General features: G+C 39.6%; 1 protein-coding gene across 1 annotated transcript in view; it reads left to right on the forward strand.

The window, feature by feature from the left end:
• Positions 1-23,555, forward strand: part of COLGALT2 (collagen beta(1-O)galactosyltransferase 2) — a 49,704-nt gene that overhangs the window by 22,518 nt on the left and 3,631 nt on the right. The window contains exons 2-10 of the mRNA XM_063298431.1: positions 4,086-4,196; positions 6,826-6,943; positions 9,111-9,245; positions 10,551-10,755; positions 16,744-16,863; positions 18,692-18,768; positions 20,362-20,468; positions 21,810-21,942; positions 23,144-23,271. Coding sequence (XP_063154501.1) covers positions 4,086-4,196; positions 6,826-6,943; positions 9,111-9,245; positions 10,551-10,755; positions 16,744-16,863; positions 18,692-18,768; positions 20,362-20,468; positions 21,810-21,942; positions 23,144-23,271 — 1,134 coding nt within the window. The remainder of the gene's footprint in view (positions 1-4,085; positions 4,197-6,825; positions 6,944-9,110; positions 9,246-10,550; positions 10,756-16,743; positions 16,864-18,691; positions 18,769-20,361; positions 20,469-21,809; positions 21,943-23,143; positions 23,272-23,555) is intronic.

Here is a 23,555-nt window from a genome sequence, read left to right on the forward strand (position 1 = left end):
TGGGATACACATGCTGGAGGGTGTGCCTGAACAAGTAAGACCGCACCTTCATCATTCCGTGCAGGAAGATTTGCAGCAGTAGGGATGGTGCAGTAATGAAATCCCTGTCTTCTCTGAGTTTGCTTCTGATACTAGATTCACACATCACACAAAGTTATAAGGTGATTTGCTGGCTTTGTATTGAAAAAATATATCCGTGGTTAATAAACCATGGTCAAACCTGTAGATATATTGGGGCTACAACTCTCAGGACTTCCTGTGATGATGATATACTGACTGGGAATTCTGGGAGATGCAGTTGTAACACATCTGGAAGTTGTCCAGTAAGGAAGACTAGACTGCTACTTCTTTGGCTGAATTAGATGACTAACAATACAACTTTCTGATTCTGAAGAGGCATTTTTTTTTCTTTGGTGAAGCAACCCTTTGGCTGTTCTGAATGGGGGTTATGAGTTTCGATTCTGTTGTTAATCTTTTCTTCATGGCATTTTTAGTCTTACATATGTGTTCATTTAGAAATTTGACTACTGTTGGCCAGATGTGCCTCCCCGTAAGTCTTCTCTTGTGCAATCATTGTGTATTTGCTGGAATCTTACTGGTTGTGTGAGCTTGTCCAAACAAAGTTGTATTCCACTGGCAAGCTTTCTGTATTTTCCCACTTCAGCTGCTTCTGCTGCGCCTTTCGCTTTTATTTAAAAAAATTCCATTACTAAGGAGAAGACAAAATAGCTGCTGCATAGTACCTTTCAGTTGTTAATGCTAGGAGGTTTTTGTTTGTAAGCGCCTTTAAAGCAACATAAAACATACAGCAAATAATTGTATGGAGTACACATAAGTACCCCATATAATAACCAGAGTAACCCAGAATATGGGTTATTCTGCAGAGCAAATCCAGAGAGGTTCCTCCGGTGAAGAGCTATCTATTTTTTTTTTAAAAATACCTAATTTTCCTCCTCTGTAAAGAAGGTGAATTCTGAATCCTGATTTCCCCACCTCTCTTAATGGGGAAGAGTATAGTATCTTGAAAGTGTGACGAAATATTAATTAATCTTAAAAGGTTTGAAAACTTGAAAAAATACTTTATCTCACCCTGTAAAAATATCAGGGTGATTCCTTTGTGCATATAATTAAGACCTTTAAGAATTTCTTTGGGGAAGAGAATAATAGTATAGTTACGATGTGTAGGTGTGCCAGAATTTAATTTTACTTGCTTTCTTCTAATGCTTCTCTGCCTAGAATAATTAGTGGAGCACAATTTTTGTGTGTCTTACATCCTACCCAACTTAATAGAGTATTGCATTTCATATTATGTTGGGGAAACAGGGAATAAACATTTATGTTTGTATTAGGGGTGTATTTTCTCTCCCTGTTCTGCATAAACCACAATGTGGTGCTTAATCTTGGAAACTGGGAGGCACACAGTGTTTGTTTTGGTAGAAATTTGGGTAGTTTTCCTACCAGGATGAAAAATAGCAAAATAGGCTGTTCTTTGCTCCCTGACACAAGTCACAAAGCAAATAAGCAGAACCTTAAAACAGGGATGTACACATGGAAGAAAGATGGAATTTTTCGTTAACTCTCTGACTGTTTTGCTGAATATTATCTAGATGTCATAGCACTATATTTGTTAAATACAAAATTGGTACAGTCAGCCATTTTGTTGTCAAATAAGAATGTTCCTGTTCTCTTGGTACCTTTCAGTAAAATAAAGATCTGATTAGCTATCAAACCAGTAAACGGCTTGTTCTGAAAATTTCCTTCCTTCCTTCCTTCCTTCCTTCCTTCCTTCCTTCCTTCCTTCCTTCCTTCCTTCCTTCCTTCCTTCCTTCCTTCCTTCCTTCTTGAGGGGTTTCCTTTCGGAGAGCGATGACTACGAAACAAGAGACGATGGCTACAAGACTGAGTAGTAAAACTGGATTGAGTGCCATAAAGAAGAAAAAGACTAATCTTAAATAGAGTTTGTATGTGTGTATGTATACATTTTATATAAAGAGAATGCATGCATTTGTATACATGAGAATACGCTTACTGCCTTTAAATCAAAATATTTCACAACAGTCTGATTTGTAGAAACATTTTCCATTTTTTGAAGTATATTTCTAACACAAGGGCTAAAATCATGACTTTAAAAAAAAGATGAGTTCTGAAAAGTTTAAGTCTGAACTCTTGTGTCTAATTACTTTCAGCCTTACACAGCAGACATCCTAAATGTGAAACAAGTGTGAAGGAGAAATTAAGATGCTATCCCATTAGTTGCTGGTTTAATGTGCTGTTATTCCTGTTTAATAGATAAGATGCAAAATCCAAAGTGGCAACATGCATCATTCTATGCATCCTGCTCCAGGGTGTTATCAAAACAGCTTTGCAGATTGTGTAGTGTTTGCAGTGAATATATTGTTTTCATCCTGGACATGTAATCCATTCCAGCATTTTCATACAACGTCACAAATGACCCAGAAACTTTCTACCACCCCATGAAGAGAATATGTGTGTAGGCCTTGTGTCTTTTTCATAATCTTTCTCTTCTACTTCACAGTTTAAATGGAAGCACAGATGTGCATGTAGTTTTATTGCCTCAGCAAATGTTCCTACATTCATATGTACCATTTCCCAAGCAAAGAAGCAGGGAAATTCTTGGGAAATCTGGGAATTGGGAAATTCTTTATTTTTAAATTCAGTATAATAAAGCAGAAAATGCAACGTATTTGAATTGGTTCATTTATATTTCTACACTGAGTTGTTGTTAGCTAAGTTGACTTGTCGTTCTCTCCATTTTAAGGGTTTACCATAAGCAGCTCTTGTCTTTGGTCCACAGAATTCAACTGCAAGATCCTATTAAATGGCAAAGGAGATTAGAGGCATTGACTGCCTTCTTTTGGTAGGGAGATACATATTCCTAGCTGCCAGAAGACATATTTTCTTGTATAATCGGAACTTGCACCAAATGTGACTTTGACCCTCCCTCCCTTCTGAAAGATTTCACAAGATTTAAAATATTATAAACTGCACATGCAGGATAAAACAGGATCAGCAAGAGTCAAACCCTGGGCAAGCAAAAAACATTTTTCTCGACACTGTAAAGGCATCAGGCTGAGTACCAATGGTCTTAGTGTCTGGGAAGGGTGTTTCAAAATTAGGGGGCCATAACTGAACCAATCATATTCTGGCTCCCCACTTGTCACTTTTAAAGTGTTTGCCTTCAGAGTTTGCCAAATTTAAAAAGATAAAGGGCTGTCCTTGGTTGGTCCAGTCTGGTCTTGTAGAGGTATGGAGATAGATAACATGGAATGTTTCCTCAAGCTGAAGAAAGACAGATGGCTTTCTGGACTGTGTGCCCTGAGCAAAGTGGATTGGTGATAAATGCTGTACCTTTTGCAATGGGAGAGAATTGAACTATTGTAAGTAATCCCTCTCATCTTCTAATGCAGTGGTATTGCTCCCAAGTAGCTTCAGGCCTAGATCTGTGTCAGCCTTACTTAGCAGAAACGAAATGCTGGGCTAGCGAGAACTCCTCACAAGAGCTTTATTCTTTGCACCTCTTTGCCCTGCCTTTGGGTTATTAGTTTAATTCACACAGCATTTACAAGCATAAACAATATATGAATATGTGCATGTGTCTATTAAAAATGTTAACGGCAGTATGTTCAACCAAAACCTTATTCTTTGTTCCAACTGATGAATCATCCTGACCTTTATTCGTATGCAGATGTCCAAAACTAAAACTTATCCAGTGAACTAAGAACAGTTCAACATTGGAACTAATGACCCAGAATGGCTCCCCTTGATTTGGATATTTTCAGGCAGAAGCTGGAATGGAATGCGTTAACTGGGATTTCTGTGCTGAGCACAGGGCTAGACCTATTGGCCTTTTCCAAGCCAGGATTCTCTGATTCTACCTCTTGTCAATATCCTCTTGAAAGGCTGCTGAACAGGTTAATGCCCTGGAGAATGTGCTCTCTAATAGGCCTTCTTTTTTCATGAAAATCTTTGTAGTGTAGCTGCTGCCAGCCAGCAGTTGCCTTTTCAAGTGGTAGAAAGGAGGTAAATGCAAGTTATTGTTCTGTATGTCTTTTCTTTCTCTTTAGGGTGGCCACTGATCATAACGTTGACAATACAACAGCCATCCTGAAAGAATGGCTGAAGAATGTACAAAAACTCTACCACTACGTCGAATGGAGGCCGATGGATGACCCTCAGTAAGTATTGGAGCAAAAGGAATGCAGCGTCTAAGTTATTTGGTGGAACATGTGTCAGCACATTAAGCTTGGGAATGCAGGTTGGGGTTAACATACTTGGCCGCCCTCTGGTATTTTGAAAATGTGATGAGATTTCCTCTCCCTAGAATCCTCACAACTGTTGCTTAATGGGTAGGTGGCTCTCTACCACACACACAGCAGCAGTTTTATTGGGCTGTCAAGTAGGCATTTTGCTTGTGGAGGGAGGAATGGAGGATTCCATAACCTTCTCTCTGCCCTGCCCTCTTTCCCACTACCTGTTTGGGTAGAGCAAGACATCCAACATGGAGTTGCCTCCAGAAATGGTTGCCAGGTGTCATGTTACCTCCATGAAGTTTAGTCAGGTGTACCAGTGGTCTTTTCCAACCCTGGCTACAGCAGTGGGGAAATTCAGGAAAACTCCAAGTATAAGTTTGATTGGCTGTTTGAAGGAAGAGATGGCTTTTGGAGCCTTGTTTGAGCTGCAGCTCAACTTTAAGCCTTTCATCTTGTTCTGCCTGCTGGGGCAGGAGGGAGGAAAGAGGAAATATATAGCCCTCCAGAACAGGGAAGAGGAAATATATAGCCCTCCAGAACTTGCTAAACTACACCTCTCCATTGGCTCTGCTGTTCTAAGGAAAGTTGTTCTAATTCAACATGTGACATTGGAGAGTTGATTACACAGAGTAAGGTGTTCCTGGGTTGTGGATTCCTGCTACTATATATGCCAGTGCTCAGTAGTGTGGTTAGTTTGATATTAATGGATGACCTGGTGAAGAAAACACCAGCAAAGCATGTGTCATACATAAGATGCTATGTATAATAATAATAATTTATGACATGTTTATGCCGCCTGACTCCCAGCAACTCTGGGCAGTTTAGAGCCTGTTTCTGTATGTGATACTGGATATCCAGATGAAACACCCGACATATGGCTTTCATCACAATAACGAATGACACCATGGTAGCGCTGTGCCACAAGCTCTGTCCCTTTGGGGCATGCAGTGCAACGTTGCAACAGCTATAGAGAAAGGAGTGAGGCTTGCATTGTCATGCTGCAACACTCATTGTGTCTCTCTGGCCCCCGCTTTGCCCCCCTGTGGATGCTGATGATTGACATAGCAATTCTCTGTTGTGTCATTATATTCTAAGTGAGTAGTTGCATTACAATTAGTATAGTCTCAGTGGTATTGAAATTTTTATAAACACCCGCCCCCCCCAACACCCCCCCCTTTATTCTAATCATTATTTCACTGGAGGATAAGGCTATTATCGTGGAGGGTAAGGCTACCAATGGCCATTAGTCACAATGACTATATTTTGCTACCAGTATTGGGAGCAACAAGTCTTTGCTTTGCAAATCCCAGAAGACATTAGGGGAACCAAATTTCAATCTGAAAGGCCGCTGCTTTCATCCTGCATGACTCAGGTTATATTTTTAACTTCTTTCAATCTAGAGAAGAAATTAGCCAGGAAAATTTGCCATGCTAGGCTCTCCTGCCAGGTCTTGGCACTACTACAGAATGCATCTCCTGTTCAAAATGCCTAATCAGGATATTGAAAGTCAGCATGATTTTGTTTGTGAGGTTTGCCTGACACTAGTTTTCTTTCTCTCCTGGAAAGTAGTAGTAAAAAACAAGACCACCTAGGCCAGATAAACTTTAACTTAGCAGGACTGTGTATAGAAGTTCTTTTTTTTTAACCAGTGTTGTGATTTGCAGATAATGGCAGGATAACGTAAGGCGACCAACTGTACAATATCTACTCATTAGTAAGCTCACTGCATTCAATGACACAGACTCCTAGACAAATGCAGATAGAATTGCAGCTTAAGAATATCTCTTAAAAAAAAGTCCTCCTGCTTTACCAATTGGTGATAGCAAAGAAGGGGTCTAAAAGGTAGCAAACAGTGTTGCACAGACCTCTTTTACAGGCAGCAAGAAGAATTATTATCAGCTGTAGAGCTTGCAGTTCAAAGCAGTTGGGGAATCTAAAAATACTGCATTTGCCCTGCTAGATCAGACTAGAAGATAACTAGCCCATTGATTTCTGGCAATTTACAATGTGGGCTGTGCAAGTGATGGTTATCCCATTGTTTATGGCACACCTGATGGTATTTCTATATGGAGTTTTCCCTCTTCTTAAGCAGTTTGATAACAAACCTTTTTTCTGTGACACTTCATAAGTATATAATTCTTTATAAAGCTGTTTAAGCTCACACCTGCAGCCAGAATGAATTCCACATGCAAGCTCATGTATGGTATACAAACCTAGAGGCCTAGGCTATGGAATTAAAAGAAAATGTTTATGTACAGTTCTCCCTCACTTACAAAGCACTCATATAGGACAAGAAGTGTAGTGATGCTGTGTGTTCCAGTAAGCCCTTGGTACACACTCCAGGAATAAATTTGGACGTGTTTGCTCAGAAGCATCATTCACATTTTCTGCTCTAACCTTTTAGGGGCATTTGAGGTGACTGACTATATTTGTTCCACCTGATTTTTTTTTTTAATTAAAATGTGAACTAAGAAAAATCATACTCAGCCTACAGGAGCCACAATATGTAACCTGGCAGAAAGCACAGTTGTCTTTTATTTTCTTCACTTGTTAGGTTTTACCCAGAGGAAATTGGACCGAAACATTGGCCAAATTCCAGATTCACACATGTGATGAAACTGAGGCAGACTGCTCTGAGAACAGCAAGGGAAAAGTGGTCTGACTACATCATGGTGAGATAAAAACTTCTGAGCAGCCAAGCTTGCTTGCTTGCTGCCACTGAGAATCTTTGTGTCTGACGTGGTAAAGAAGGACATTTAAAAAGTAAAATAAATCATCTTATGCTGCATAAATACTTCCCTTTCCCAAAATGTGGGTATATGTAATTTTTTTTAAAAAACCTTTGCTGTTAGCAGATGTTGTTCCTCTTTAGTTGTTCCTTGGTTATTCTTTGTTTGCTGACCTGGATTCCTGGCCATGTAGATCATAGCTGAATTCAGACATGGTTTGTTTTGACCATAACCAGTTGAACAAATCAGAGTGGTCTGGTTCAGATATAATGCTAAGCTATAAATTCTGGCATAAACATGCAATATCAAAAAGAGTAGTGCCTCATGTTAGAGATTGGGTTCAAAATGTTTAGTTTTGAGTTGTATGGACATCATTTTGTTTTGTAAACTGTAGTTTATGGTCTAGTGTGAAATGTGAGCCCAGCAACTCCTAGGACTTGGTTAGTCAGCCAAGCCATAACTCTGTCTTGTTTTAGTCACATATAACAAGATTAGCAACAGACCTCAGTATCTTTACCTAACGTTCATGTACATTGCTAACCCTTTGAAGATTCAAGCAGTGCTTGACACACAAAAGGATCCAAAATGAACCTTGAGGGTAATATGTAGATTTCCCTGTTGTCCACAGAGAAAATCTGATTGATTGTTATATATACTTGCCAGGAAGGCTTTCTGTCTCAAATTCCGATTATCTAGTGGCTGGCAAGACAACTTGGTAATTTATTATTATTTCAGCTAATTCAGGCTGGGACTTAGCGGATAAATGTAGAAGCAGATTCTGATTCAGCTGCAGTTAAGTCCTTGCATTCTGAATGCTTCCAAGTTGGACTCCTTCGAAAACACCTAGAGTTACCTGCTCTTGTTCTCTTGAGTTCATCTTCTATTCTCCATGTTCCTGTTCTAACAACTCTCAATAAGTTAACCATTTTTCTTTACCTACTGTTTCTTTCCTAAAAATTGCTTCTTGTTCTGAAACCCATAAATGTATTTTCAGGCACAGTCTGGGTTTGTATCTGTTCCATGTTCTCAATATGGCACTTCTAATATAATGATTCTTAAAATCTACATTAACCTTAACTTTATTGTACTGTAGAAAACTCTGCCATCCAAACCTTAGATAGTGTCCTTCTAATTCTAATATCCTCTTATTTCTCAGCAGGCTGCAAAGTACAATTTCAAATTAGGCAGTCCCAATCCTCCTCATTCCTTTATATCATGAAGTATTTTATATTTAACCCTTGGTTTTTTTTTTCTCTTACCATACAAACTTACTGTAGATAGGTCTTTGTACCATTGTTTAAATGGTACATCAGTTGTCAAAATAGGTATTGTTTGAAACAAAAACATCAGGCAAAACATTCATTTTTATCACAGAAATTCTCCCCAACAATGATAATTGTAATTTCTCCCATCTTAACATGTCCTTCTTGATTACATTCCATGTCTTAACATAATTATTCTGGTATAATATACAATTCATATTAATCATAGTGATACCCAAATATTTCACTTTCCCTCAATCTTAAAACCTCAATCTTTTCCAACAGTTCCATTTGTTTTTCGATGTCCATATTCTTTGTTAACATTTTTGTCTTTCGTTTGTTAATTTTAAGGCTAGCTAATACCCCAAAGTCCTTTAGTTTTCCCATTAATATTTCTATTCCTTCCAGGGGATCTTCCAAGATTATCACCACGTCATCTGCAAATGCCTGTAATTTATAAATTTCTCTTTTAATCCTCACTCCAGCGATTCTCTCATCTCACCTTATATCTCTATTCAATATCTCCAAAGCTAAAATAAATAGCAATGGTTCCAAGGGGCATCCTTGTCTAGTCCCTTTCTGTATCTCACAAGGTTTTGTTAACAATTATCTGTGCCTTTTGAGAAGTATAAATTGATTTTACTTCATTTGATAAAATTCTCACCAAAGTCCTATGAGAATAGATTTTTGATGGAAATATCTGAACTGTGTTTGTTTTGCTGCTTCACAAGAACTCAAACAGTGGTAGCTTTTTAAATCCGGTTTTGGATAGGGAACATCAAAACCACTCCGTCCTCAGAAGAATTTAACTGGATAAAATCTTACTTTTTCCCTCCCCATTTTTCTAGTTCATAGATGCTGACGGTTTTCTGACAAACCCAGAAGTGTTGAATCTGATGATAGCAGAGAACAAAACTCTTGTGGCCCCAATGCTGGAATCTCGGTCTCTCTACTCTAACTTTTGGTGTGGAATGACACCTCAGGCAAGTAATGTTACTCTATTATTTATTTAAGCAAGCTATTTGAGCAAAGGAAAGTGACGGATTCCTGCCCCCAAGAACATTTGGATTTCAGTTGCAGCTCTAAAAGGGAAAAACAAGGATGTGGTTAACTAATGAACAAGATACAGATCATCTGAAGATGACTCTGGTGAATCAGACTGAAGGCTCACCTAGTCTATCAGTTGGGTCCCCCAGCCTGGAGAGCCTCATCTACAGATTAACATTCCTTCAAGGCCGTTCAGCTACATCTTGTACCAATGATGTACTTATATGCGTGCAGTAGTGAAATTAAGCCATTAAAGCAGCACTTCCCAAACCTGTGCAAATTACCCAGAATTGGGTAAAAGTGGTTTTTCTTTGGGTAACGACACATGAACCCATTAAATTGACTTAAAATGTTTTACCTACATTGGGTAAAAAGAACTTTCCGATAAGCCGTTTTGGGTAATGGAGAAAAAAGTTTGGGAAGCACTGCATTCAGGGAAGAGTCTTAAAGTAAAATTACGTCTTTTAGACCATTTTTTTTCTCCTGCTACTTCTCCAGTTTTTATGTTGTACTTTCAATCCAGTGACTTCACTCTTATTTTATGACTTTCCCTTTATGACTGGGGATTAACTGCTGGTTTATATATTAAATTCAGATGTGCAGTTGGAATAGTGTGTGACAGCTGTTTTATGGAACAGGAACCCAGACTTCTTGCTGTTTGTCATGATGTTGGCTAGTTAACTTGGCTTGCATACATTTCTGGGTTTATATTCCTAGGAAATAGGAACAGCCCCATCAAGTCTCAGTATGTGGTTGAGAGGTTGCAAAGTCAGGTCAATAAAAGGAGAGTGCATCTTCATTCTTCACTAGAATCTTGTTTCGGCTTGACTATTTTTATGAGTCATACTTTGGAACAGTCTTCAGATCTCCCTGTTTATGTCATGATATCCTTGCATCTTTGAAAAATGTTGGAAAGTTGTGTTTCTAGGATGTATTGTTAGATAACTGCTTATATTACTAAAAGAGCTTGTCACGTAACTAGTGCAAAAATATTTGCCAGTGATGCCAGGCAGAGCTACGGGAGAACGTTTACTGGGCATGAAGCTATAAATCTTCGCCTTAACCACAGGAGAATCCCATCATTGATACTCTAGCTTGAATGTAACAATAGTTTTAGATAGCCTTCAGTTTATGTCCAGACGTTTGAATGAATACATTGGCAAACAGGATCAAGTTCATTTGTTAAGGCAAGAGACTTAGAAGAAGAGTTTAATAAGCTAGGTACCCTTTTTTTTCCTCAGGGCTATTACAAGAGGACACCAGATTATTCGCTGATCAGGGAATGGAAGAGAACTGGTTGCTTTGCAGTCCCAATGATTCATTCCACGTTCTTGATTGATCTGAGAAAAGAGGCGTCAGATAAACTGGCATTTTATCCCCCGCATCAGGACTATACCTGGACTTTTGATGACATCATTGTTTTTGCCTTCTCAAGTCGCCAAGCTGGTAAGTAGCAATTAGTTAACCACATTTAAAAATTGTGAGTTCAGGGAGAGTTTGGATAGCCTGTAACATTATCATTCATAAAGGAGGTTTCAAAAATTAATGAATAAAAGGTTTACAGCAGTCTCTGAATAATAGTAGGAAATATATCTTGTCTTAATGTGCATGCATATATGTGGACAGGTACAATGGATGTTTCTGATTTGATTCCATAAAGATGCTTTGGAATGTACTTCAAATCTAATCCATAGTGCTGCATACTCCTCACAGTTAGGATGTGCCCTGCTCTTCCACAAGCTGCAGTTAGTGAGATTCAATTTGCATCCTTAATCAAGGTAATAAATTCTCTTGGGAAATGTTGTTACCCATAACCAATTGATTTTTTTAAAATTACTGCAAATGAAACCATTATAACTTAGTCCAAGACTTTCTTGGCCTTTCTTATAGTCAAAAGAATTGAAGTGGCATAAAGGCATATGTTATAAATAAATAAGAAATAAGTGCTAGTTTACCACAAGAATGAGAAAGTGATGCAACATGCAGAGAAGGACAGCCTTTCCTTGTAGTTGGAGATGATGGAGTCTAGGGTTCAAGCTATTTGATCTCCCCCTCGTTCTCCACAATGTCAATCCTTCTGAATTGGAGAATACAGTCTGTATCAAGCTCCATTTCCCAGGGACAGTCATGGAAGTAGGAGCACACAGACCTCTGTATGGAATTCTAGTGCAAGAATTAAGGGTAAGGTGCAGAATCTTGGAAAATGATTTGGCCGTCTTTTGTTAATGAGTTCATCAAGGCGGAAACTCTGTGAATATTTTGAATCCCTTCTTCCCAGGCTTTTTGCAAACCAGATGGAGCTGCCATTTATGAGATAAACTATTAATGAGCCCGTCTCCCTTCAGTTGATGAGAGTTTATTTTATTTCATTTAAAGAATTTATATGGCTGCCCATCTCGAACAATGCAATTCTTGGCAGCTTACAAGAAAAAAACAGGATTAAAAAAAACAATCTGGCTCACATTTATAAATAGCAGTAATCGACTGTACACAACCTGGCTCATATTTATAGCCTCTTCCCACGGGAACTTACTCATCCTAGCCCCAAAGCTTGGGGGAAAAAAAACACATTTTTAAGGCCTTTCTAAAGATCGGCAGGATTGGGGCCAATCAAATTGGGTGGGGGGGGGAGGGATTATTCCAAAGGGCAGGCACCACTACTGAAAAGGCATGCCATTTGGGCCCCATCAGGTGGCGCTGTTCCAAGAAGAGGACTCAAAGCATGCCCACCCTATTCAAGTGAGTGGAACTGACCAATGTCCTTACTGAGGTAGTTCTGCAAATAACTCAGTCCTGTACTGTATAGGGCTTTATAGGTGGTGAGCAGCACCTTTAATGGCACCTGAATGCTGATGGGAGACAGTACAGCTTGCAGAGTAGCGGTATTGCAAGGGCATATCAAGGTGCATTCGGGACAATTATAATTTCCAGATGATTTTTAAAGGCAGTCCCATGTGGAATACATTGCAATGGTCCAATCAAGAGTTTTCTTTCTCAGCCTCCTCATAATCTCTCAGCAGTAACACATGAGACTCCTCAAAGCACTGAGTACGAATTGGTAATTTGTCATTTATACTGGGACAAAAGGGGAAAATACTTTCCAGGAGAGGGGGGAATAAATTAACTTAAATTTGAATAGTCATATTTATTTTCTGTCCTGAAGCTGGTATTCCCTTTCTGAAGCTCGTTTATAGGTATTCCAATGGCTGTTTTTAATTCTGAGATAATTCATCTCATTGATAATTTTATTTGCTTTAATGTAATTTTATTGTGTTTAACGTGTAAGCCACCACCAACTGGCTTTGTGAGGAGCATGTGTTTGAAAAATAATAAAGTTCCCCAATATGTCACTCTAAAGCCAGGTGTAGCCTCTGCACGAACAATGCTGTAGGCTTTCTGTAATGTGTACAAACAGATCAGTGCTATAAAAAAGTAGAGGATAAACTAGCCATCTTTTGCTTTTGTGACAGAACAGAAGCCTTTTTGTTTTTGTTTATGGTTAATGGATATATATTGGCAGAGTTGGGCCCCTGTAAGACGGAACAATCTTCCTCCCCCTAAAGTCTTCTGGGTAAACATCTTGGCCCCACCCTCCTCCTTTGGTATAATGCTTGGTGCTGCCACCATCTATCTTCTAGGGCTGTGAAGCTGACTGGGGAATTCTGGGAGTTGAAGTCCATATATCTTAGAGTTGCCTTAATCTGGCATCCTTCCTCTTAACCCTGGTGCCAGTCAGGGATCCCACAGCCACTCCGAGCGCCCTTCGCCCAAGGGTTCAGGAAGTGCTCCCCAATGTACTCCCCTGATACCAGAACTTCCTATCCTGGACGAGGTCCCAAATATGTGATGCAAATATAACTCACCAAGAGAGGTTCCGAGGGTTATTTATTAGCCAAAGCTCCTGGAGTCACTGGTCTCTTGCACCCGGATGAGACGAGAGCAAGAGTCCCAAGGTTACATGAGCCTTATATGGGCTGTTGATGAAAGACAGTTGGAGCATGTGCATAAACTAGCAGAAGAGCAAGTACCAAAAGAATTGCTTTATAGCTGATAAGGAAACAAGCTAACCACAAAGAGAGACATGCATATCCTTCATGGTGTGAAAATATTGCAGACACTTTTATAGAAATGAATCATAGCAGTTTTCATATAGAACTTACATTTATATATATGTATGTACACACACACACACACACACACTAATAACATTACTGTTATTCTAACAGGTTGAGCCTACATTTACCACCAGAGGAGATTCAGCAACATATATCCTTGAGTCCTACCTCCTCTCAAGGCATGAATTTAGTAATCAATTACAGGTAGTCCTCGTTTAGAGACTGCCTTGTTTTGCAGTTATGACAGTGATGAAAAAGTAACTTTGTGACTAATCCTTGCATTTACAACCTTTGCAGGTCTATAAAGCAAAGGAAAGCTGAAGTAAGATCAGCTAAAACCTCACAGTCATGGTTTCACTTAGTGAACACTTCACTTAACGACCAAGATGCCAGTCCCAATTGTGGTCACTAAATGAGGACTTACTAGGCAAGTCCTCATTTAGTGACCACTAGGTCACTAAATTACTAGGTGCAAATTGGCACAATAATAAAAATACTATTCTTAAGGCTGTTGTATGAGAAATACAGCGAAGGACATCTGTGAACATAAGGAAACGTGTAATTATATGCTCACATAAGTAAACATCAATATGGTTACAAAATTCTTTCAACCTGAGTTCTTATTCCAGTCCATCACAATATCCAATTATTATTTAGAAGGCAATAAAATGTCCTAAAAACTGTATAGAAATTAGATCTGTGCAGATTCTTTGACCAGCAGAACATTTCAGCAGCCCAGTGGTAAAGCCTCAGCTGCTCCAAAGCTCTTCGAGCAACTATGTGCATAATCAGAGGGCATTTCCACTGAGCTAGCTGGAGAAAGGCCTGCTCAGAAGCTCTCAGGAGGCCTTAAAGGCCAAGCCACTGAGGCGGTGCTTTGTGCATTGGATCCAGAGGGCACTTTGTGATTAAAAATGAGACAACCAGTACGTATTGGCTTGTGATTTGAAAAGAATGACATTCATAGAAAACAGAATGGAGGGAAGAAAGAAGATCAAGCAAATAATATATTAAAGAGGATGAACAGTAAAGTTTGAGCCAAGCTCCACTCCCGGTGTCAGCCAGATTAGTGGTTAAGGCATTAGGCTAGAAACCAGGAGACCATGAATTCTAGTCCTGCCTTAGGCATGAAACTGGCTGGGTGACCTTTCAGCTCTAAAAAGGAGGCAATTGGCAAACCACTTCTGAAAAATGTTGCCAAGAAAACTGCAGGGACTTGTCCAGGCAGTCACCAAGAGTCAGAAACTGACTTGAAGTTACACAGAGACCACTCCTGGTGGCTACATGCCTGTTGTCTTGGTGACAATATGGAATGGTTTGCCACTGCCTTCAGTCCATTGTCCAGCCCTAAGTTTTCCTGGTGGCTTCCCATCCAAGTACTAACTGGATCTAACCCTGCTTAGCATTTTGAAATCTGGCAACATTGCCTAGATACTACTACCTGCTGAGTGTAAAAAGATGAAAATGCTACCAAAACTCCATGGCACAGTTGCTTTGAAATTGTGATGATTGATGATGATTTTACAAGAGAAACCAGATATGAAGCTGGGAAATGAGGAGACCTAATACTTGAACAATCTTTTCACCTCTTCCCCATTATGGTATTTGACAGATGAACTGAGGATTGACAAGAGTTGCAGCCAGCTGCTTGGCTTGCAGCTTGGAGATCATAAAGGAGCAGACACACACAATAACTCTCTCCACAAACAATTCTCTGGTATTAAAAATATCAGAAAGTGGTTCTGTAATTAATAATCTGGACCATAACTTCAGATGACTAAGACTGAATTCTTCTTCTCCCCTATTTCCCCTACTGGTTAAAAATGATGGAATGAGTTTATTTTCAGCTTCATCCTGGGAAGGCACTTTGTTTTTTTCCTGAATGTGTGCAGCTTCTTAAAACAGCTGGCAGTTTAACTGCTGCTTTGATTTCCAGCCCACTGCAGTAACTGGGCATATTTTATTTTTCCCTTGTTGGTTTCAGTGGTTTCTGGCTTCACTGCCAAGTCTCAAGAACCAAAGAAGGGACAGGTGTGTGCTGGAACTCATCATGCATACACGTGGGGCAAAAATAGCACACCAGGCTGCAGCTGGTTCCTTGGATCTTAGCCCCAGCCCTCTCCATCAAGGGCCCAGTGTTTCTGTGGGCTGTTGCATTCTGGGTTGGGGATGATGACACTGGGATGAGTCCTGTGCCTGGTGTTTTGGTAGCTCAGGAGATTCACACAGGGTTATATTTTAGCACCAGGTTGAAGATGCAGAGCCTGAATCAGCCAAGGACAACTTCAGTGTGCAAATATGGTCAATGCATTCACATTCATTAGGAAGCTAGGATAGACTATTACTCCCCACAGAGGGTAATCTAGTTGTAATTCTTAATTTGGCATTACAGGTGAGCTATAAATCTGGCACGTAGAAAGCTACAGGAAAGCCAACCAGATTGTTTTGTCCATGTAGGTCAATATGCCTGCTCACCTGGGAGCTCTGCTTTCAAATTAAGAGTTATGAACTCTCCTCCCTGCAGTCTTAAGATATCACTTGCTAACTGAAGTCATTGGTCGGGGGAATCTAAAGCTTTTTTTCCTCAGTAGTAGTGTGGGTGCATCAGTACTCCATGACAGTGGCAATTGTCTTGTGTAAAAGAAGTGGAGAGGCCTTGAAACTGCTAACTACCAAGATTCTTGGTAGGGTTCTATTTTTTCTGAGCAAGCCTCCTGAAACAGACAGGACCATTTTCAGACATGTCCTGTTGGCAACTAGTTGCTTGTTGTTTTCTTAACTTGTTTCTTCTCAGAGTTAAAACCAGTGTGGTTGTGCAGAGGCAACTTGAGAGGGAGCCCTTGCCCTCTTTCCAAGAGATTATCAAAAACTCATCCATCTTTTTCCATCCCTTCCACTTTCCTTTAATGCTTTATTGGGGATGCTCTTCAATTAATTAATTCTGTGCTGCTTCAATCTTACAGAAGTCAAAATACAAAATAAAAAACACAAGGCATCTAACCATACAGTAATTGCTCATAGGCTTGCTGTAACTCCTTTTCCCCTGCTGCCTTTTTCTTCTGTCTGCATCGATGAAGCAGTGGGGCAGAGATCTGTCCATTGTGTTCAATGCCATGCCCAACGCGTATGAATAATGGAGGGGAAGACTCAGCTGTATGGAGGGACTGTGCAGCCTTTGATTCTGTAGAGGAGTCTTGAAGAAGATGGGGTTCAGTCTCCATGACTCACTCAAAGAGGCCTGATGGGATTCCCGTGGCAACTTTCTTTCTTTATGAACACAGTTCTCTTCCTGTATCTACGGTTCTCCTTCTCTTTCCAGACATTCAGATGTACATTTGCAACAGAGAACATTATGGTTACCTGCCGGTGCCACTGAAACTACACCAGACGCTGGAAGATGAGGCGGACAATATCGTTCACATACTGAGTGAAGCAATGAGTAAGTGCTATGTTTGGCTTCACATCACTGCTGCTTTGGTTTCCAATTATATGGATTTGTATTTTGTATTTTTATTATACTCTAGCAGTTGGGCAGTGAATAAATTTTAGAAATAAACTTACAAACACTTCACAGAAGATTCCTATAAACATTCTCACCCCCCTCTCCAGGTATGATATCAGTTCCTTAGATAATAGGTTAGAGTGGTGTTTCTCAACCTTGGCAACTTTAAGATATGTGGACTTCAACTCCCAGAATGCCCCAGCCAGCAAGCTGGCTGGGAAATTCTGGGAGTTGAAGTCTACATATCTTAAAGTTGCCAAGGTTGAGAAACACTGGGTTAGAGCTTAATGGATTCGAAGCATGCAAAATACATGCTGATTATCTGAAGCACTTTTTTTATATTTCTGTGTAAACTGCTAATCCATTTTTAGGTGGATTTTAAAACTAGCTATTAAATCTGGTCAACCATTAGATGGCAGCAAACAATAAGTCTATCCACTGGAATGTTGCAGCCCAGATATGGTAACCCTATTATTTGTGTACTACATTGATTTTGACCAGGACGGAGATAAATATTTCTACATTGTATCATCTACTATTGGCCCAGAAACATGCACAGTGTTGAAGAATGGGTCTAGTGCCATTGGGTCACATGCTCCTTTCATCTGGCTCAATTTCTCTTTGCTTTCAAGCACTCTTGTAACTGTGGTAGAACAGGGGCTAAGTAGACGCATGCTAAGGCACACTATAACTTGTCTGATACTGACTTAGCACGCTATGCCACTGAGGAAAGTAAGTTTTGCACGCCATGGTCAAAACAACCATGGCTTGGCCCAACATGTGCACCAGCTATTAGTCTCCATCACTGCTAACCATGGAAGGCTGTGCAGCTCTTCAGATTTAAAGGGGAAAAGGAGCTTTGGAGCACACAGGGTTATTCATGTAGCACCTACTGGCAACTCCTTGAAGAGCTGTGTCTTTTCCTGGAATTGCACAGCTGCCTTGCGATCCTGGGAAAAGATGCATTTGGTTAAAGGTGTTGACAGGTGCTACACTGGTACTGACATAAACACCAAAATACTACAGAGTCCTAAACTATGATTAATCCTAATTGGAGCTGATTGTATAATTTGAATTGGGGACCAGAGTTCTGATGGCTCTATCTTAGATCTTAGCCACCAGGATGTCTCATTTGTCTTAACCAATCACAGTGCCAAATTGCAGGTGGCAGGTTAAATGGTAAATTCCTAGAATCTTTCCTCATATGCAACTTCTTGTGAACCTGCCCACTGCCATAAGCAAAGTTTTGTAAGATAGCTGTTCTGTATTGTAAGGAAGTACTGTACAACCTGTACTCTTAGCAACACATGTAGCCCCCAGAAACCTAGCAAGCAACTCTTTCGAAGTCCTCCAAAAGTCATCACTAAATCATAATTTGTAATATAGCAATTAAATGTATGGGAATCAATCATAGTAAACAATTTTAATTAATGCTAATTAAACCAAATTAATCCTCATATCCACTTCTGGAAGTGCAGCCTTTCAAAATCAAGGACAACCCTTAGGTTGAAAAAAAGTTGCACAGTCTGCTTTATTCATAAGCTTTTATTCCTTTGTTGTAGTAATATCCTAACTACACTTACAAAGGAGTAAGTTTAAAACTAAGGGAGAATCTTTCTTGCTATATGCTGATGAGTAGTGCCTCACAACTATGTTGCTCAGCAACACAAAGAGCTCTGTACAGGCCTGTTTTACTCAGAGCGTGAGTACATTGCAAAAATGTCAGTATTAATGCAATCAGATGAATGTTCTTAATCTCTTCCAGTTGACCATCCTCCAATTGAACCCTCGGAGTTTGTCACAGTTCCTCCAAAACACCCAGACAAGATGGGATTTGATGAGGTAATAAAAGGGAGGAGGGCATCTCACTTAGCGTGCCAACTTCTACAAGAGTGAAAAGGCTGAGGCAAAACCCGATAGGAATTTAACATAGACCTCAAGAACTTTCAGTACTGAATGGCTAACCCAGCCGCACCTAAGCTAGGGCTCTCCAGATGGTTGACTTCAGCTACCATCATTCCTAGAAAACATGGTCAAATGTTATGTTGGTTGGGAATGATGGGAGATGAAAACCAATGCATCCCAGAATATTTTTGGGATCAGCGTCCATGAGAGCACAGTGAATGTAAAATGCAAAATGTTGGTTGTTTCTTTTTCTAGAGCAGGCAGAGATTTAATATCTACTGTAGAGTAGCATTAATTATCACAAAAATCAACTTTCTAACCTTGTTTTTCTCTTGTATGGGCTATGGGAGGGTCTAGAAAGGCACTTAGGGGAAGAATTAATAGCATGATGAAACTTAATCCATCCCTTTACAGCAATTCCTCATAGCAAATGTTACATCATTGGTTTTGAATTATACTTCCTGGAGTCCTCATGCTCAAAGTACCTGCATTCTAGTCTGAGGATTACCACGCAGTTTGAACTCTGTTGATGCAGGTACACACCATATAGCTAGATTAAGAGATACTCTGCATGACTGTTTGTGTGCTGAATATAACCTATGTCACCCAAGGCATTTCATTTGGGGAGGGTAATAGAAGGAGGGCATGACAACCATGGCTATTTGCCTTTAACACTAAGCATCTTGATTTCAGAGAGGTCTCCATTGATCTGATTAGTACGGTTAAATGTAAGGATGCTGTTTGGTTGTGTGGTAGCTACACCATATGTGGAACCTAGACTGTCTGGCTTACTTTTTTATTTAAGAAATACTCTTGTTTATGATCACAGTTTATTTGCCAGTTTTGTTTGGAGGAAACTACTGGAGCTTGTTGTGCCTACTTGGGCTTGGAGTGCATCTGCATACTTCCTTTCTTCCACACACTCAAAACACACCTTAGATCTGTCAGATGATTTAATCCTCCTGGAATCCCTTCTCAGATATCCAACATTTACTGTGAGTTTGTCAGCCAACCCTGACCCTTGGTCCTTAGAGCCCCCACTCCAAATCCCAGGTACTGAGAACTCCTGCATTTTTAGGTGTTTGTCAATCTACCCTGAACTGTGTAGTGGTGTGGGGTTCTTCAGTCAACCCTGGACCACCAAGAGTATCTCTGCTGAGACAGCTTGCATTTATTTTATCTCACACATAATCACACAGTTCATTCAGTCAGAGGGGAGCAGAGGCTGGGTTTACGTTCACTTACTTTACTCCCTGTCCCCCCTTCATTTTCACTCCCTTTCCCTATATGTATGAATGAGCAAATACAGAAAACCACCCACCCATCTCTGCTCCCCTTGTAAGGGGAACTCCTTTCCCTTGAAACTGAATTAGCAATCCTCTCCCCCTCCCAGGATGGTAAGTTATATTTTATTGTTAGCTGTCAATCAACCTTGAAAAAAAACCCAGCCCTCATTCTTCTTTCAACATCCCCCATGCCTGTTTTCCCTGTTTACATCTGTGCTGTAGATTCTGGTCTCTTGCTTTCTAGATTTTCATGATCAATCTGAAGCGTCGGAAAGACAGGCGGGATCGAATGTTGCGGACTTTATACGAACAGGAAATTGAAGTCAAGCTAGTGGAAGCCGTGGATGGAAAGTGAGTTGAGCTGATAAATGTTGCCAGGCAAGGAGTTGTAGAATTTTTGAGTTTTTGATGCCACATATTTAAGGACTGTAAGAAATAAAGTATGTGATTATGGATACATTTATCAACTATTCGTCAACTATTCATCTGGAAGTATCGGTAGATGTGAGTTGTGCCCATTGATAAAGGAAGCTTCCTGTAGTGTCTCTGTCAGATTGTTTGTGCTCCACCCTTGCTGCTACTATTCACTTGCTTTGCCAAATGCGAGTCATGCTGTTGTATCTCTGTGCTTGGGAAGACTGGAGCATTAAATCACGCTTGGTTGAACAGTGTTCTTACTCTGCAAAATGATTGCCGGCTGTTTCTTTCCATGACGTACTGCTCAGAAGCTAATGTTTTTTTGTATGGATATATGGCGTATATATTATTGTTTACATGTTTTAATTATTCTATTAATAATAATGGTTAAAATAATTATTGTTTTAATTATAATATATAAACATAATTATTGTTTACTTGTAACTGTTTTTGAAATATTGTATTTTTATATATTGTAATTTTATTGTATATTTGTTGTTTTACTGATTGTTGTAAACCACCCAGAGGAGATGGGTGGTGACAAACTTGATAAAAATAAACATATATATATATATATATATTTGACACAGGATAGATAATTCTTAATTGAGCATCTTCTTTAATCTCTTTTTAAAGAGTAAAATATTTCTTGTCTCCCATCACCAGCTACTGTATTTGCAATCGTGTTTTGCACACAAAAGATTCCCACATCGTCTTTAAACGATCATCGCATTCCTCATCATCATTTAGGAATTTTTAGTATCTTGGAACCAAATTTAACCATATTTTCTTGTTCATTTCACTGGTGCTTGCCTGGGACATTCTTTCTCTGATGAATTCCTTACAAGAATTCTACAAATCCAGCTAAATTCTCCCTCAGCAGTCAAATCCTGTACATTTCTTATTAGGCACTATTCTACAAGGCAAAATCCACCACATTTTTAGCAAGTCCCAAAACTGCTACAGATGAGGTCTTCCACACATTGTAAAATGTGTTGTGAGAATAGACTGTACCACTTTTGACTGCAAGTGGAGATGATTATTTTAAGATGCTGCTTTATGAAAATAATACTTTGAAAGCTGAAAACTAGCATGTGAGAAAGAAGAGTAACAACCCCTATTTTACCAGCACAGTGTTGATTTCTATCTGTAGGGGGGTTTTTTGCTACCCATTCTACACATGCTGCCTTTTGTGTGTATGTGTTTTGTATAGGCTGTGGCTTTCCTTTCCATCTTGAAAATATGGCTAAGGAATTCAACCCTTGTTTCTTTCAGGGCCCTGAATACAAGCCAGCTAAAAGCTCTAAATATAGACATGCTTCCTGGTTACCAGGATCCATACTCTTCTAGAGTGTTGACCAGAGGGGAGATCGGCTGTTTCCTTAGCCACTATTATATTTGGAAGGAGGTAACCAAAATTTGCTTATCTTCATTTTTATTGACAGAAATGCTTTGGATTTCCTTTCTTTTCCTTTCCGCTAAAAAAGCCTGATGGATTTTGGGTCCCCTTTTCAAGCCCTGGAGATAGGCTCATGATGACGAATGTCTTGGAAGACAGGCATTTCCACTGGTCCACTTGCATTCTTCCAGAGAAGTCTACTCTAGATAAACAGTAAAACATGGGATAGTTTTATTATAGCTTTTTCCAACCTGGTGGCCGATGTATATATTGTAGTATGACTCCCATTACCTTCTGCATGTGATCTTGATGGGAGTGATAGAAAGACATTGCCAGTTTGAGGAAGACAGTTCCTGGATAGAATCTAATGTCAGCTAGTATAGGAGCTTTAAATAGTAATAAAAACAATGTTATATCTTATAACATTTCTGTGACTGTATGTAATTAAACATATTTTTAGATGTTATCTAAAATAATTTGGCACTGCCATAGCAGATGATACAAACTTGGACAACGTCAGTTCCAGTTAGTTATTTAATTTAATTTATTCAGTTTAGATACTGCCCAACCCAGCCCATCTTGGAGGCGTACAATAAAACCAACCAGAATAAAATATAATATAAAAATATAATACAATAATTATGAAATAAATAAAAAGGCATAAAAAACAAGAACTGATGGGAAATCTGGCTAACCGTACCCACACACAATCCAGCCGGGGCCCCAACCAAGGCCCAGGAGAATAGACAGGTCTTTAAGGCTTTCTGGAGTGCCAGCAGAGTGAGAGCCACACAGATATCGAGGAATCTTATTCCAAAAGGCATGCTTCCTGGATCTTGATAGATGAGATTAGTTAATTGAAGAGGCCCTGAGCACACCAACTCTGTTGGATCAAACTGGTAGGGCTGCTACCATGGGAGATAGCAATCTCTCAAGTAACCAGGCCCTATGCCATGTAGGGATTTATAGGACATAATCAGCACCTTGAATTGCACTTGGAAGCATAGTGGCAACCAGTGCAGCTAACAAAGCAGAGGTGACACATGGGAATACCAAGGCATGACCATTACTGCTTGTGCCACTGCATTCTGGACCAGTTGAAGCTTCTGAGTGTACTTCAAGGGCAGCCCTGTGTAGAGCATATTGCAACAGTCAAGCCATGAATGATTGTCTGAATTTAATTTGAATTATTTCAAATGGTTATTTTAAGGTAGTAAACAGGGAGATGGAGAAGAGCCTAGTCATTGAAGATGATGTGCGCTTTGAGCATCAGTTCAAAAAGAAGCTCACAAAGTTAATGGATGATATTGAGAGAGCACAGCTTGGCTGGGAGCTTATGTAAGTAACAATCCACTCATCTTGTTTCTGAGTGTCTTCCCTTCCATGGAAACGAGTGCTCCCAATTAGGGAAAGGCCGAACATTAGGATGTCTTTTAGCTTAGAAATAAAAGTATAGGAGGAGAAATGTGAAAGTGGGGTCTAAAGTTGGAGAGTGAGAAAAAATCAGATAGGAAGTTTTTCTTTGTCTCTCACAAGAGTGAGATTGTAGGAGATTTCAGACTAAACTGAGTAGATTTCTTCACAGTGTTTTAGTATAAACTTCTGAATTAATTAACCTAAGA

The sequence above is a fragment of the Candoia aspera genome, chromosome 3, assembly GCF_035149785.1.
Source record: "Candoia aspera isolate rCanAsp1 chromosome 3, rCanAsp1.hap2, whole genome shotgun sequence".
In the NCBI taxonomy this organism is placed as follows: Eukaryota; Metazoa; Chordata; class Lepidosauria; order Squamata; family Boidae; genus Candoia; species Candoia aspera.